We start from the raw sequence: 14,694 nt of genomic DNA on the forward strand, positions 1-14,694 counted from the left end.
GTAGCTTTGCTTGTTGCCAAGGTGTTGTTGGGTGGGGCAGTGCAGACCTTAGACAAAGGAGTGTCACGAAGTGTAGGAGCTGTCTGTAACTCAAAAGAAGTCCCTCACTCAGGAACACTAGGTAAGGACCAAACATAAGAGGAACTATTAGATGGTCTCTTTGTTTTTTGCCTAACTCCACCATGGCGATGTCAAATAATATGCCAGTGATTTCCAAATTGCACATACAAGACATTAAATTGGACAATTTAAATGCTGCACTAGTCTCCTTTAGAAGACTGGAGAAGATCTGGCCTGTCAGAGCTCTGTCTTTACTGGAGATACCATGGGTCACTCTGACTGACACCCCAAAAGCACACATACTGAATAGCAGCCAAAGAATTGAAGGGCAAGCCTCCTAACGGAATCACATATTGGAATTGCCGTGTCCTGATTTTCAAGCAGGGAAGACTTTCAACCACGTATTTTACTGAATGGCCTCTTATAAACAGGTTTCTCTACCAACTCAGATTTTGTGACTCTTTTCTGTTCCTTTATCTCACCTGGCTTATTTGAAGAACTTGTAGCCCCACTGCTGGGAGACTCAGGTGTACCTTCACCTCCACCCGTGGCACCACCTGAGGGCCCAGAGGTACCTGTTGTAAGGAAAAATGAAAAGAGCTCATTCACAGAATTTCTTAAACTATGAGATAACCCATTCGGAGTTAGAGTAGCTTCAAACTGAAGAATACTGAAATCTGTTTTCCTGTATTAAGAATAATAATAATAATAACAATTTCATACGTTTCCAAACATGTGCTTGGACATGCACTCATTCCTTGCTGCATTGGATCTTCATCACAATCGAACTCAACAGAATACATTGCCCCCTTTTGCAGATGAGAAAACTGAGATGACAGAGGTTCGGTGATTCACTCACTTCGCTGCATCATATGGATTCTAGCAGCAGTGTTTACTCGCGGTAGTATTTTGGAAGGTTGCTTATTCTTGGTTGTCCTGTTCTCATCAAAAGTATCCTTTACTTCTTTTCTGATCTTCTTCTGTTTTTACATTATACACCCAAGAATAATTACATTCCCCAGGAAATCTTATCTCCGACCACATTTTGAGTTAGAAAATCACATGTCTTTTATCCAGTGTTATTCTGACTGTGTTATTTAGTCCCTGATGCTCCCAAAGTCTTTCCACCAGCAGCTCGAGTGGTGGCTGCGTTTCCCCCTCCAGAGGCTCCCAGGCGAAAGAACAGCCGTGGTCGGTCCGCACTGGGATCCCCAGATCAGCACGTAGAGATACTGGACCCCGCTTACATTTGAATCTGAATTAAGCAACAAACCACCATGCACTAATGATTACATCAGGCATATTTATACTAAAAAAGTTATCCCTTATTTGTGTTTAATACAGAAGTTAATGGCATTCTGTATCTTATCTGGCAATTCTAGTCTACAGCGGTGGTTGTATTAAAATTGTTCCCACTACTGACAGTTATTATCCTAAAATGAGGGCCGTTAAAGTAATAGCCATTACTAAACTCACTTAAACTCCTCGTAAGACCTGGGGTCTCTGCTACACTCATGACGGAGCACCCCGAAAGTGCCAGGTGAGCCTGCACGCTGCCTGCACTGCCCCCTGCTGGGCTGGCTCCCAAGGTCTAGCCGAGCTGCTCCTGCCAGTTCCAACAGGAACTTCAAGACTCCGCTGGTACCCCCGATTAACACAGTGTGGGGGGAGCAGGTCCGTTTTGGGCACAGTCCGATGCTGACTGCTTTTGAGGGGAAGATGTGGAGAAATCAGGAAAAAATTCTTGAAAATGTTAATCATTTTCTACCGATTTACACCGCTTGGTGGATGGTATTTGAGTAATTTGAGAGAAATCATCATGGTTCTGATTTAACGTGGCCCTTGTGATAAATGACACAGCCTCTGAATGACACCTCCACTCACCTAAGGTGCCCGTTTCAGATGGTGTCACTTCACTGACTGGTGCTCTAGTCGGTTCACCAGCTGAGGGTCCTGCAGTCCCTTTGAAAATAACCAACAAGCATATATCATGATGTTTGTAAACAGAACAAATTTTACTGTTCTCTTCTTCCAAAGCAGTTTACACTTTTTGGTCACATCCATTTGCACACCACATCCGGAACCCCACCTCAGAGCCTAGGAATTTATCAGGTAAGATTTTTGGAATCCAAAATACAATATGCTTTGCTCTAAGCCACCTCTGAGCATATGTGAGAGATCCACCACAGGTAAGCCCATAAGGGCCGGGAAGGTGCAGTCACGAATATGTGCCTTTACCAATAACTAACAACTTGGTTTTGACCTCCCTGAGGTCAGCAAGCAGATGCTGCAGACCCCTGTGCCCACAGCTGCTCGGGCTCCCTAGGGTGCCCCTGGGGCCGGCGAGTCTCCTGGGCCTTTCCTCCCAGCCCCTGTGTTTCTCTCTTTCTCTGAGGTCCCTGACACAACGGCAGGGAAGGGCCACTCCTCGGGGAGCTGCAGGGTTCTGCCTGTCGCTCTTCTACTGGGACACGATAACCGAGGTTTCCTACGCAATCGTAATCTTAAAATGGAGCCTAAGATTTCTGCAACTTGATGGTCTGAAGTCACCCACAGCTTAATCCTTAGTTCAACCTGTCACATGTTCAGTGCCACTGAGTAGGCGCTGAGGTGTCCATCCTGCCTTGCCTGATTTTCCTGGGCTTGTCGCTCCTGGGCTTGGTTTACTGGCTGAGGTCTCTTCCTCAGGTCCTATTGTGGGTGCAGTCGGGGCCCCTGATCCAGCTGAAAAAAATACATATGGCAGTTTAAAAAATGCCCTAGACATGAATCTACTCAATTAATCTTATGACAATCTTTTGAGGCAAGTAATATTCTTCTTCCATGTGACAGATGCGGTGGACCGCCATCGCCAGGTCCCTGGGGCGGTGGGCAGCATGTGCAGGAGCCACACCCAGGCCATCGACCCCAGAGATCCCACTCACATCTTTGCTTCTCAAACAGTCCATGGTAAGAGAGCAATGCTTTCAGCATCACAATCTGTCCTTGGTTTTGGGGGGAAATGCCATAAAGGACAGAAATAAATATATTTAAAATTAAATTATCCAAAACACACAAATTTATTTAAGTGGTACAATATCGCTGCGTAATTTTGCTCTTTCTAAGTTCCTGTTTGCTGTTTCACTTCTTATCACTGCATGGAGCAGGACGAACTGAAGTCCATGGCACTCCTTCCTGGACCAAACCTTCCGTAGCCCTGTGTGAAATACTGTACTAACCGTTGGTGACCAAAAGAAGAACACCTGACTGACTTGTCATTATTACCTAAGTAATTCTTTTTCAAATTTTAGGGAATGTAGACTAAACATTCATCACCCTAAGTTTCAGTCAGCTCACTGCTCTAAGGGAAATTTACCACTATTTAATCTCTGCTAGATAGTTTCTAACTTTTAATACATTATTTTTATGTAAATATATTTTGTTTCAAAAATATGTGACATGAATTTTATATCAAGAAGACTGCTAAAGGAAAATAAATGTATATAAACATGATCAGACCATTAATTAATAATTCAGACCACGAATTAGTAAATAAACGCATAATGTGAAGCCCCACGCATTACTCTAAAGACATGGCTATGAGTTTTATGGAAGGGAACTTTCTTTTATCCTAATAGCAATCAGAACGATGGAAGGATTTTAAGTAGTGGAATCACATGATGGCAGCTGAGTGTTTGGAGTCTATTCCATTTAGTCCATGGTAGTGATGAAAGTGTAGACTGGGAGGGAAGTGGAGAATGGAAATGGTCTCAACTTTGATAATCACCAACTGCTGAAAGGGCTTCTTGAGTAATACTCCGTGCTGGGCTCCACTCTAAGTGCTTCTGGTTCCAGAGAGGCGGACCTCAGTAGCTGCATTTCTAAACTGTTCTCTGGAGATGTTGATGCCCTTGGTCTGGGAGGCTCACTGATCACCGCTGCGTGCAGGTGAGGGGAGTCTGGCGAGTCGCTGCAGACACCCGGCGGAAAATGTCTAACATGGGAGCTCCAGCAGAGCAATGCGGTGAAGAGGAGAAAATGCAAGAGGTACGCACGCTAACTGACTCCATAAGGGGTAAGTGGTGAACTAAGTCTTGTTCATTTAATCAAAATTATCTCTGCTTAAGGAATAACAAGTATGTTTTATTCATGAATCTAACAATAGCTGAAATTCAGCCAGTGATGCACAAGGGCAAGCCTATCCTCACCTGGCTTTGGCTTTTTGGGTTTTGTTTTCATTGGTTCGGCATGTATGCTCTTGCGCATAGATCAGGGAACTGTGGAACAACGACAGAGAGTTCGGAGACCTATTCCCTGCTTCTGCCAGCTTCGAGAACTTTTATCATTTTATTTTAATGGCAATCCATTGACTCTAGTCCATGGTTTTTATGTGGATTAAATTTCATTATATATTTGACCATAATTCACAAATTTTAGTATACAATAGAAATCTATCACCAATATTTTATTAATATATGAAGACTAAGTGTTGAATATTTTTCAAAAATATCTAGTTGACTCAATGCAGACATGGACTTCTGTTATCTAATGCTGTACTCAGGGTACCATTGTTCCTGACTTGAACACAGCCTGACGTTTTAGAAGAAACTATGCAAAAATAGCATGTGACTCATTTCTTTATCTCACCTTCTCTGAAGTCTGTGTCACCTGTAATTTTGTTTTTGGCTCCACTTGCTGATGCTCCTGTGGCCCCTGATGAAGGTAAAGGAAAAACAAACGCATGCTCATAAAAGGTGCATGGATGCTATCCACACTCCAGGTAATGGGCCTGTATCATTCTAACAACGTGATATACTTTATGGAACCAAGCTGAGAAAAAACTAAAGACTCTAGACTTTAATTGCTTATAAAGAACACCTACATCTGTCATTACACCTAAATCAGTTGTCTTTATTTTGTAAAATATTGTACTAAGCAGCATTGCCTGAAACCAGGTGCTTTGATGTGGCTATGTGCTGTGTTCTGAACTCAATGTACCTGATATATGCCAAGGACTAGTGAAGAGGGGACCCACTACTTCTGTCATTCCTGCACTTCCAGCTGTGAAGGTGACAGGAAACTGAGTTTTTGTAATGCCTGAGAAAAACAGAAAATGAACCCATCTCAAGTAATCTTGAGCTTTGTTACCACGGGTAACATAACTGGTAACCCAATCCCTACTACATAATATAGAATCCAGAACACAGTGAGTCTCTGCCCAGAGTTCCCTATGATATTTTTCTAATGTTATTTTTCAAGCTGGAGAGTTAATACCCTAAAAAAATATTGTTAATACCTAATAGGTTTGTAAGCTTTTTTAACAGCCACAAGAAGGAAGTAGTGTAGCCCCCAGAAAACCAATATAGAAATTGCTTAGCCCAGGACCTTTAGGCTGCTGTTAAAACAAATAATCAAAACAGCAGATATAATAACAGCATACAATGAGTAAGGGTCACATGATTTATAGCACACCAACGCAACTTAATGATGTGTTGACATGCATCATTAAGATGTTTTTCAGCCCACAACGTTGAATGACCACCTCCCCCACAGTTTCACTGAACCAGACTAGAGGACAGCTGGAAGATGATAATTAATTGCTCACCAAATCTAGGACCCATCAGCCCCCAAACCCCTTACTCGTGATTACTTATGATTTTTGCTCTATAAAACCTCTCGTCTGTAAACCATGAGCAAGTCAGGATTTTGAGCACTAGCTTCCCTTCTCCTAGGTGGCACCATTTCAATAAAATAGCTTAACTTCACTGCAAAACCCAGTGTCAGTTTCAATGACTTGCTGCACTCAGGTGGGCATGAGCTCTCTTTTGGCTAGTTTGATTACACTTTTCTCGAAGTTTTGGTTTAGTCTTTGCTATTTTTTTTAACAAAGTCATGTTCTCCGTATCAATAATGCGGTCACACTAAGTCTTCACGATTTTGTTTCAACGAGGTTGCTGTCAAAGAAATGGAACCTAATCACACTGTCACTCAGGGTTAATTGTAACAAGAATGAAATACCATCGTGAAGTAGCTAATTGTTACTTTTATACTTAAAACACCTAAAAGAATGCAATGTATCATTAGATATACATTTTCTCTCATCTTATATATTTTTTTTAAAATTTTAAGCTTGATGTCATTTAGTACTGCTATAGATGCTCTACTAATAGTTAATAATATGCAAAAAATAAAACTGGAAATCATATTACAGTCAATAAATATAAATTGGCCAAAAACTAGTTAAATTCATTTTTAAAAAATTTAAAAACCAGTGGAAAAAATCCATTAAACTACTTGTTTGAAATATTTTTTCAAAAGACAAATTCTCATATAATTTTTTTCTTAGAAACCCAAAGTTATTAATAACTAATACTGTTAGCTATTTTTTAACATATAAAACCAGGAATTAATATACTAACCTGTAGTCAAAGCTTCAATGGGTATACTTAGAGTTGTTTCTGATAAGGAAAAGAGAAATAATATGAATTTTCTGACCTCAAGGGAAAATATAGAAAGGCTGTTCCTTTGTTAGCCTTTAATAGATAGTAGTTTGCTATATATTTAGTGTTGAGAATAATAATAAATTTTTATTTTATCTTTAAATAGTGGCATTATGCTTTCCAATGTATATAATGTGTAAAATATGTACGTACATATATGCTGAATTATACTAAATAAAGAGTAAATAGAATAAATATACAGGAGTGGGCAAAGTAGGTTTATTAGTTATATTTGAAACACAGAGTTTATTATTTATTTATTTATTGTTAACCTTCTTTGCCCATCCCTGTATATCAACAACAATAAAGTTAATTCTTGTTAAGCAGAGGCTGATTTTGCAGTTTGTTTCTTTGACTTTACTTCTGATTATCTGTGCATCCAATATTTTTCTACAAAGCAGCATTTAGTCTATAAGAATTTGAGGTGAGGGAAAGGAGAAATACATTTTAGGATTTTTTTTTAATGATTTGAAAAAGCAGGCTTGTAGAGATAAATTTGAAGTTACCAACAAACTGAAGGAAGAGACCATGATTTAATCTTTGCATTCCCAATGCCGGCCTTATATTAGCAGGAATGTTGTAGGAAATTATAAAATATTTGTTGAGAGCCCTCACTGGTGTGGCTCAGTGGATTGAGTGCTGGCCTGCAAACCAGAGGGTCTCTGTTTTGAATCCCAGTCAGGGCACAGGCCTGGGCTGCAGGTCAGGTCCCCAGTAGGGGGTGCCTGAGAGGCAGCCCCACAATGATGTTTCCACCTCCTTCTCCCTTCCTTGCCCTCTGTCTAAAAATAAATAAATAAAATCTTAAAAAATAATGAAGTGTTTGTTGAGAGAGGTCTGTGGACTTGAAAGTAAGCCTTCATTAGATTCTGGTTTTCATAAATAATTAAGAATCAGCTATTTTCTATATTTCAGTCTTAATTTCTACTGAATATCTCTGGAAATCTAGTTTATGCGGTAATGTTGCTTCACTATTGTATAGTGGTTTTTAACTTAAAAAAGGAGGAGAAAACCTCACAATATAGCTGTTTGACCCTCACTGTATGCGGCCACACTGGCCGCCTTTCAGTCCTTCATTCCTGCTGTTTGCACTTCCCGTCCTTGCTTGGAGCGCAGTTTCTCTCTTTGTGTCTATGTAAATATTCATTGGTCTGTTCTCAACTCAGTCAGCTTTACTTCAGCTTTTCTGACCATCTTGACTTAATTAAATCCCTGCTCCACCCTCCTCATCCACATTTTAAGCATTTCATAGCTCTTGATGCAAGTTGTTATGTTTTTGTAATTATTTAATTGATATCCATCTTCCTGACTAAACTATAGGTTTTATAAAAGCAGGAAGCATGTTTATTTTAACTCACCTTTGTATGTCTAACATCAGAGTGCCTAGTACATAATACGTGCTTGATACGTATTTGTCAATAGAATGAGTGAATGGACATATGAATGAATGAATGAAATAAAAGTATTGTAATTTTTCTTTATGTAAAGAATTGGGCTCAGAAAAGGGAACTAGTTTCTGCAAGGTCACTTCTATTCAGTGATAAAGCTAGGACTAAAATCTAAGTCACCTAGTACCTACTTATGTGACCCATAAAGCTTTTTGTGTAGTGGTGCCTCTATGCATGATGAACCACTTCTTGCAGTTTTTGTTTTTTATTGCCCTTTACAATATTAGTAATAATACTATAAATTAGACTAGAATTATAGAATATATTAAATACATAATAAAATATCATGTCTCCTCTAATTGCTTCACAAAATGTTAGTTTCTGTGAAGGTTTATGTGCAAATTCTCAAAATTAGTACCAAGCTTTAATTACAAAGGGTTTTTAAGTCAGTCTCAAGCAGACTCCATTAACAGACCAGTTCAGATATTGATATCTTTTCTTACTAATGAACTCAAAATTGAACATTTGAATGAAAATGTCTTGCTGATCTGGATGCAAGGATAGCATAGAAAGATTACTATTTCATGGTCCACAAAGTCCTCCAAGACTTCAAAATATTTTAGTGCAGATTCCATTTCCCAGTACATATTTAACCTCCAAGGAATTCCAGTGACCCTAATTTGAGCCCTTTCAAACTGAAAACATTACATTTAATTAAAAGCAGTATCATCACATCGACCAAAATAAAATCTTCTCCAGAATTTCCACACATGTTCTGATTAATTTGAATATGCTCTGATTAACATGGATTTAAGGGGAACACAGTCATAGACGATAAATGGTAGAGAATGAATCACAAATATTTTTAGCACATGAATGAGAAAACATATTTATAGACCTGTCCTTGTAATTGGTATAGTTAACATGGCAACATACTCCAAAGTGAATTTCAAGGACTCCTCTTTTATTAGGGCCATAAGAGTTAACTCAACTAGTCACAGACTGAAGTCACACACCTGCGGGGCTACGCTAACATAGCTCCCTTTTCCTATGAGTGAACTTCAAACGACATAAGTCTAAAATTGTTGACACTACAACAAAGTAAGGATAAGCCTTTATTTATAGGAATATATGAAAATCCTCTTTTCTTCATGGTTTAATTACTACTAAGTACATCCATAACCACTACAATTCCATTGATTTTTCCATTACCAGCAAATGAACATACATGATAATGTACTTGATATTGTGAATTGCTGCATAGCAGCTTGTCACCAAAACATAAACAGTAAAGGGAAGAGCAGCCTTTATTAAAATATTGGCAGCTCTGTACATTATGAGATAGTAATTCACCCTAAAAATTTTCAAAGTGATGGTGTCCATTTATTTTTATCTCATGAAAAACTTTATAAAGATAAAATAATTTATTTTATTATTTTAATCATATTTATTTTCCACCTCATGATAAGCTTATTACCACATTTTGCCATGTATAATGCACTCCCATGTATACCGTGCATGGACATCAAACTCTACTACAAATACTCCCATTTATACCCACATTTTTGGCCCAATCTTTCAGGGAAAAAAAAAATCTTTCCTTTTAATTTTTTAATTCAATTTTTAATTTATTTATACTTAGATACTTGTTTTTTGTATTATAAAGGAACTTTAGCACTTATTTTTGAACATATTATGATACAAGAAATTTTACATAATGAATAATTACAAAACACAAGAACAGATACAAGGTATTTTAGGTACTACTCATGTATAATGTACATTCTTATTTTTCCCTCAAACATTTGGGCAAAAAAGGTACACATTATGCACAGCAAAACATGGTAATCAAAATAAAATCTTGCAATTAATTTTCCACCTACTACTAAGTTTTTCTCATTACTTCTGAGAACCATTTTAATTTTACAGAAAAATTATGTTGCCATTTTCCTTCAATGGATTCCTTTTTTAAATATAAATGTCTGAAAGATAAGCCTAAGGAATATCCATAACATTTTCTCGAATAAACAATAAATTCAGTACTGCAGAGTTTACAGTTTTGTAAAATATCTTATTTCTGGGAAAAAAATCAAAATCTATAAACTTATTATTAATTCAGGAAGCATCATGCTTCTGATTAATTATTGAAAGATATTAAAAGTCTCTGCTAAAAATCTAAATTCATGTATATAATGAATTATTCTTTATCAAATGTTACTAGGAATAAAGTTGACTTTGAGTATTACTATGTATTACACTAAGTGGACAGTAACAGTTACTCTCCTGTAATGTAGATATTACATTTTTCCCACTTCAGATGAGAAAAGTAATGTTCAGTGTTTGAGGAACCTAAACTAGGGTCATACAGCCAATAAGTAGAAGTAAAGGGATTCAGATTCTTAATTATTTGCTTTAACTTCCCTCTACATACAGCAGGCTCTCTGTAATAGCTTGATATAATTATTTTATTTATATGATTGGTGCTATTTTAGAATAAGCATATTATACAAAAAATAAAGTTAAAAATTTCTATATAACCTATAATTATAACATTCTGAGATTTAAATTTCTGAGAAAAGAGAAATGCATTTTAAGATATCACATTGTTATGTAAAAAAAACCTAATTTTTAATTCTATGAATCAGTGTCCTATACAGTCAATGACTTTTAATTATTTTTAATACAAACTTACTAAACAAGTTATAAATTGTGACACAAGTTCCACTTTGAAATTGGAATCTGAAATTATATGCATAATGGATCTAAATTAAATCCAACTTTATTCTCTCTTAAACATCAAAAGACAGAAGCATTACAATAGAAGAAGAAGAAATCAGAGAAAAAATACCATTCGATATAGCAAGAAGAAAAATAAAGTACCTAGGAATAAATTTAACCAAAGAGGTAAAAGACCTGTACGCAGAAAACTATACAACATTGAAAAAAGAAATTAAGTAAGACACAAATAAATGGAAGCATATACTGTGCTCATGGATTGGAAGAATTAATATCATCAAAATGTCCATACTACCCAAAGCAATTTATAGATTCAATGCAATCCTTATTAAGATACCAATGACGTATTTCACAGAAATAGAACAGACATTTCAAAAATTTGTATGGAACCATAAACGATCCCGAATAGCCACAGCAATTTTGAGAAAGAAACACAAAGTAGGAGGGATCACAATACTGGACATCAAACTCTACTACAAAGCCACTATACTCAAAACAATCTGGTACTGGCACAAGAACAGACCCATAGACCAGTGGAACAGAATAGAAAGCCCAGAAATAAGCCCAGGTCTCTATGGGCATCTAATATTCGACAAAGGGGGCAGAAGCATAAAATGGAGCCATAAGAGCCTCTTCAACAAATGGTGTTGGGAGAGCTGGACGGCTACATGCAAAAAATTGAAATTGGATCATCAGCTGACACCATACACAAAAATAAACTCAAGATGGATAAAAGACTTAAATATAAGTCGCAACACCATAAAAGCCTTAGAGGAGAACATTGGCAGGAAACTCTCAGATATCCCACGCAGCCATTTTTTCACTGATATGTCTCCTAAAGCAAGGGACATAAAGGAAAGAATAAACAAGTGGGACCTCATCAAAATAAGAAGCTTCTGCACGGCAAAAGAAAACATCAGCAAAATGAAAAGGGAGACAACCCTAATGGAAAATATATTTGCTAATGATACATCAGATAGAGGTTTGATCTCCAAGATATATAAAGAAACTCACTGGACTCCACTCCAAGAAGACAAACGATCCAATCAAAAAATGGGCAAAGGACCTGGGCAGACGCTTTTCCAAGGAGGAGATACAGAGGGCCCAGAGAAATTTGAAAGGATGCTCGGCATCACTAGCCATCAGAGAAATGCAAATCAAAACCACCAGGAGGTACCACCTCTCACCGGTCAGAATGGCTATCATAAACAGATCAACAAACAACAGGTGCTAGCAAGGCTGTGGAGAAAAGGGCACCCTAGTACACTGTTGATGGGAATGCAGACTGGTGCAGCCACTGCGGAAAGCAGTGTGGAATTTCCTCAAAAAGCTGAAAATGGAACTGCCTTTTGATCCAGCGATTCCCCTGTTGGGACAATACCCTAAGAACACCAAAACGCCAATCCAAAAGAACCTATGCACCCCAATGTTCATAGCAGCACAATTTACAATAGCCAACTGTTGGAAGCACCCTAAATGCCCATCAGTGGATGATTGGATCAAAAAATCATGGTACATATACACAATGGAATACTACACAGCAGAAAGAAAAAAAGAACTACTAAACTTCGCGACAGCATGGATGGAACTGGAGAGCATTATGCTAAGCGAAATAAGCCAGGAGGCGAAAGACAAATACCATATGATCTCACCTATAAGCGGAACCTAACCAACAATACAAAGATGCAAGGGAAATAAGACCAGCAACACTGAAAGGAAAAGAAATCAACAGAGACAAGAGGGAAGGGCGGGGGGCAGGAAAAAGGAAGGGAAGGGGAAAGTTAAGAAACATATAGCAAGGACTCATGGACAAAACCAAAGGGGAAGAGCTGAGGGAGGGAAGGAGGGAGGGGGCAAGGGAAAGTGATGTGTGGGAGGCAGAGACAAATGTATTTGAAAAAATAAATTAAAATAAAATTAAAAAAATAAAGAAATAAAGCAAGAGGAAAATTCAAAAAAAAAAAAAAAAAAAAAAGACAGAAGCATTAGAGTGGAATCTAGAAAAGATGTCCTGAATTTTAATCCTCTCTCTGCTACTTATTAGCAAGTAACTTGGACACTTAGCTTAACCTCCTTGTGTTTTTATTTCTTCATGTGTAAATTGGGGGAAATAACGGGACCCACTTCATAGAGTTTTCTGTATCAAATGTGATAATATGTGTCACATATTATCAGACCTATGCTCAGTAAATGTTAGCTCTGCATCAATATCTGTAGATGCAAATAGAAAAAAAACAATTACATATTTTTTCTAAAAAATGACATACTCAATTGGAGTGGATGGCTAGGCATCTCTCATGGTATTTTAACCCTTTGAAGCATTTACTGTATAGCAAAGAAAATGAATATACAAAACATGAAAAAAAGCATAAGCTTTGTGTATTGATTCCCTTACGCTTTTAAAGCTTTCTGTAATGTTTTTCTAAATTTGTCAAAAGTGCACAGGATATGATATTTACCTATGATATTTACCTCAACGACATGTGCAACAATGAAATTATACCTCTACTATCCAAGATGCTGCAGTGTAAAGTCAAATAAATCATCCATCCTCTTTCCCCTATCTGGCAGTAATACTTTTGATCCATCTGAGAAAGGGGTTATTTATTTATTTATTTATTCATTCATTCATTTGTTCTGAGAGACAGGTTTCATTAGTACCTTTTTAAAAAACTATAAAAAGTATAGTTATTATACAATATTAGATCAGTTATATTAGTTTCAGGTGTATAATACAGTGCTTCAACATTTTTATACCTTACAATGTGATCACCTCACTAATTCCAGTAATCTACTGTCATCATGCAAACTTATCACAAAATGTTACTGATTATATTGCCCTTCACCTTTTTCACCCATTCCCTCATCCCCTTCTCTCTTGTAGCCATCCCTCTGTTTCTGAGTTTGTTTTTGTTTTGTTATTTTTAGGTTCCACATAGAAGTGAAAACATTTGATATTTCTTTCTTGGTCTGAGTTATTTCACTTAACACAAAACTAGGTCCATTCATGTTGCTGTTTCTGTATCTTGGTTATTGTAAATAGTGCTGCACTGAACATAAGCGTGCATATACCTTTTTGATTTAGTGTTTTTGTTTTCTTCAGATAAATACCCAGTAATAGAATTACTGGGTCATATCTTTGATCTATTTTTAGTTTTCTAAGAAATCTCCATTCTGTTAAATTTATGAAAAAGAATTTAAAATATTTTACATAATTCTTTCAAGTTTTGGTAAAACAAAAAAAGCTAGTGGCCAGTGAAAAGTACTTAATTCAGTGAAGTCTTTGATCCAGTATTTGATCAAAAGTACTTTATCCAACAAAAAAGATAATAACAAAAAGCTGCCCCCTCCAAATCTCAAAAAACCCTAATTGTCTACATCATGCCAGCAAATTTCTTTTTCTTCTGCTCCTTGTAATACTGGAAAAATTAGCGAAAGCTAACTGTTATGTAGATTGTAACTAGGTGCAATTGGGAATACAAAAACGGCAATCCATGGTCTATGACATAAAAGATGTTAACTAGACTTACTATGATCATTTCTCAATATATAGAAATATCAAATCATTATGTGGTATATCTGAAACTAATATAAATTTATATCTTGATTATACCTCCATAAAATATCATGGATTTAAGTATCCATATACAGGCAGAAAGGAAAGAAGGAAGGAAGGAAGGAAAGGAAGGAAGGGAGGGAGGGAGGGAGGGAGGGAGGGAGGGAGGAAGGAAGGAAGGAAGGAAGGAAGGAAGGAAGGAAGGAAGGAAGGAAGGAAGGAAGGAGAAAGAAAAGGAGAAAGAGAAATAGTGTTCAGTCAGGGGAAGATAAGGTCATAAGTATAGGGAACTTTGTCATATAATAGGCCCTTTTAATTTACCTACCTATTGTTTCATTGCTTGATGTTGTAAACCCTGACATGAAAGCCGCTGAATTAAAGAAAATAATTGAAAAATGTAAGTTTTGCATAGAGGGAAAAATTATGTTTCTGAGAATATCTATGGTCATACATAAAATATACCAAAATAAATGTT

At 37.0% G+C, this 14,694-nt stretch overlaps 1 protein-coding gene across 1 annotated transcript in view; it reads right to left on the reverse strand.

Moving 5' to 3' along the window:
• Nucleotides 1-14,694, reverse strand: part of MUC19 (mucin 19, oligomeric) — a 65,296-nt gene that overhangs the window by 7,665 nt on the left and 42,937 nt on the right. The window contains exons 32-37 of the mRNA XM_054591243.1: nucleotides 14,545-14,589; nucleotides 6,459-6,497; nucleotides 4,687-4,752; nucleotides 2,689-2,784; nucleotides 1,945-2,013; nucleotides 543-635 (exon numbers count right to left, since the gene is read on the reverse strand). Of these exons, the coding sequence (XP_054447218.1) occupies nucleotides 543-635; nucleotides 1,945-2,013; nucleotides 2,689-2,784; nucleotides 4,687-4,752; nucleotides 6,459-6,497; nucleotides 14,545-14,589 (408 nt within the window). The remainder of the gene's footprint in view (nucleotides 1-542; nucleotides 636-1,944; nucleotides 2,014-2,688; nucleotides 2,785-4,686; nucleotides 4,753-6,458; nucleotides 6,498-14,544; nucleotides 14,590-14,694) is intronic.

This window comes from Pteronotus mesoamericanus, unplaced genomic scaffold (genome assembly GCF_021234165.1).
Source record: "Pteronotus mesoamericanus isolate MK-2021 breed Mesoamerican mustached bat unplaced genomic scaffold, CSHL_Meso_final scaffold_21, whole genome shotgun sequence".
Lineage (NCBI taxonomy): Eukaryota > Metazoa > Chordata > Mammalia > Chiroptera > Mormoopidae > Pteronotus > Pteronotus mesoamericanus.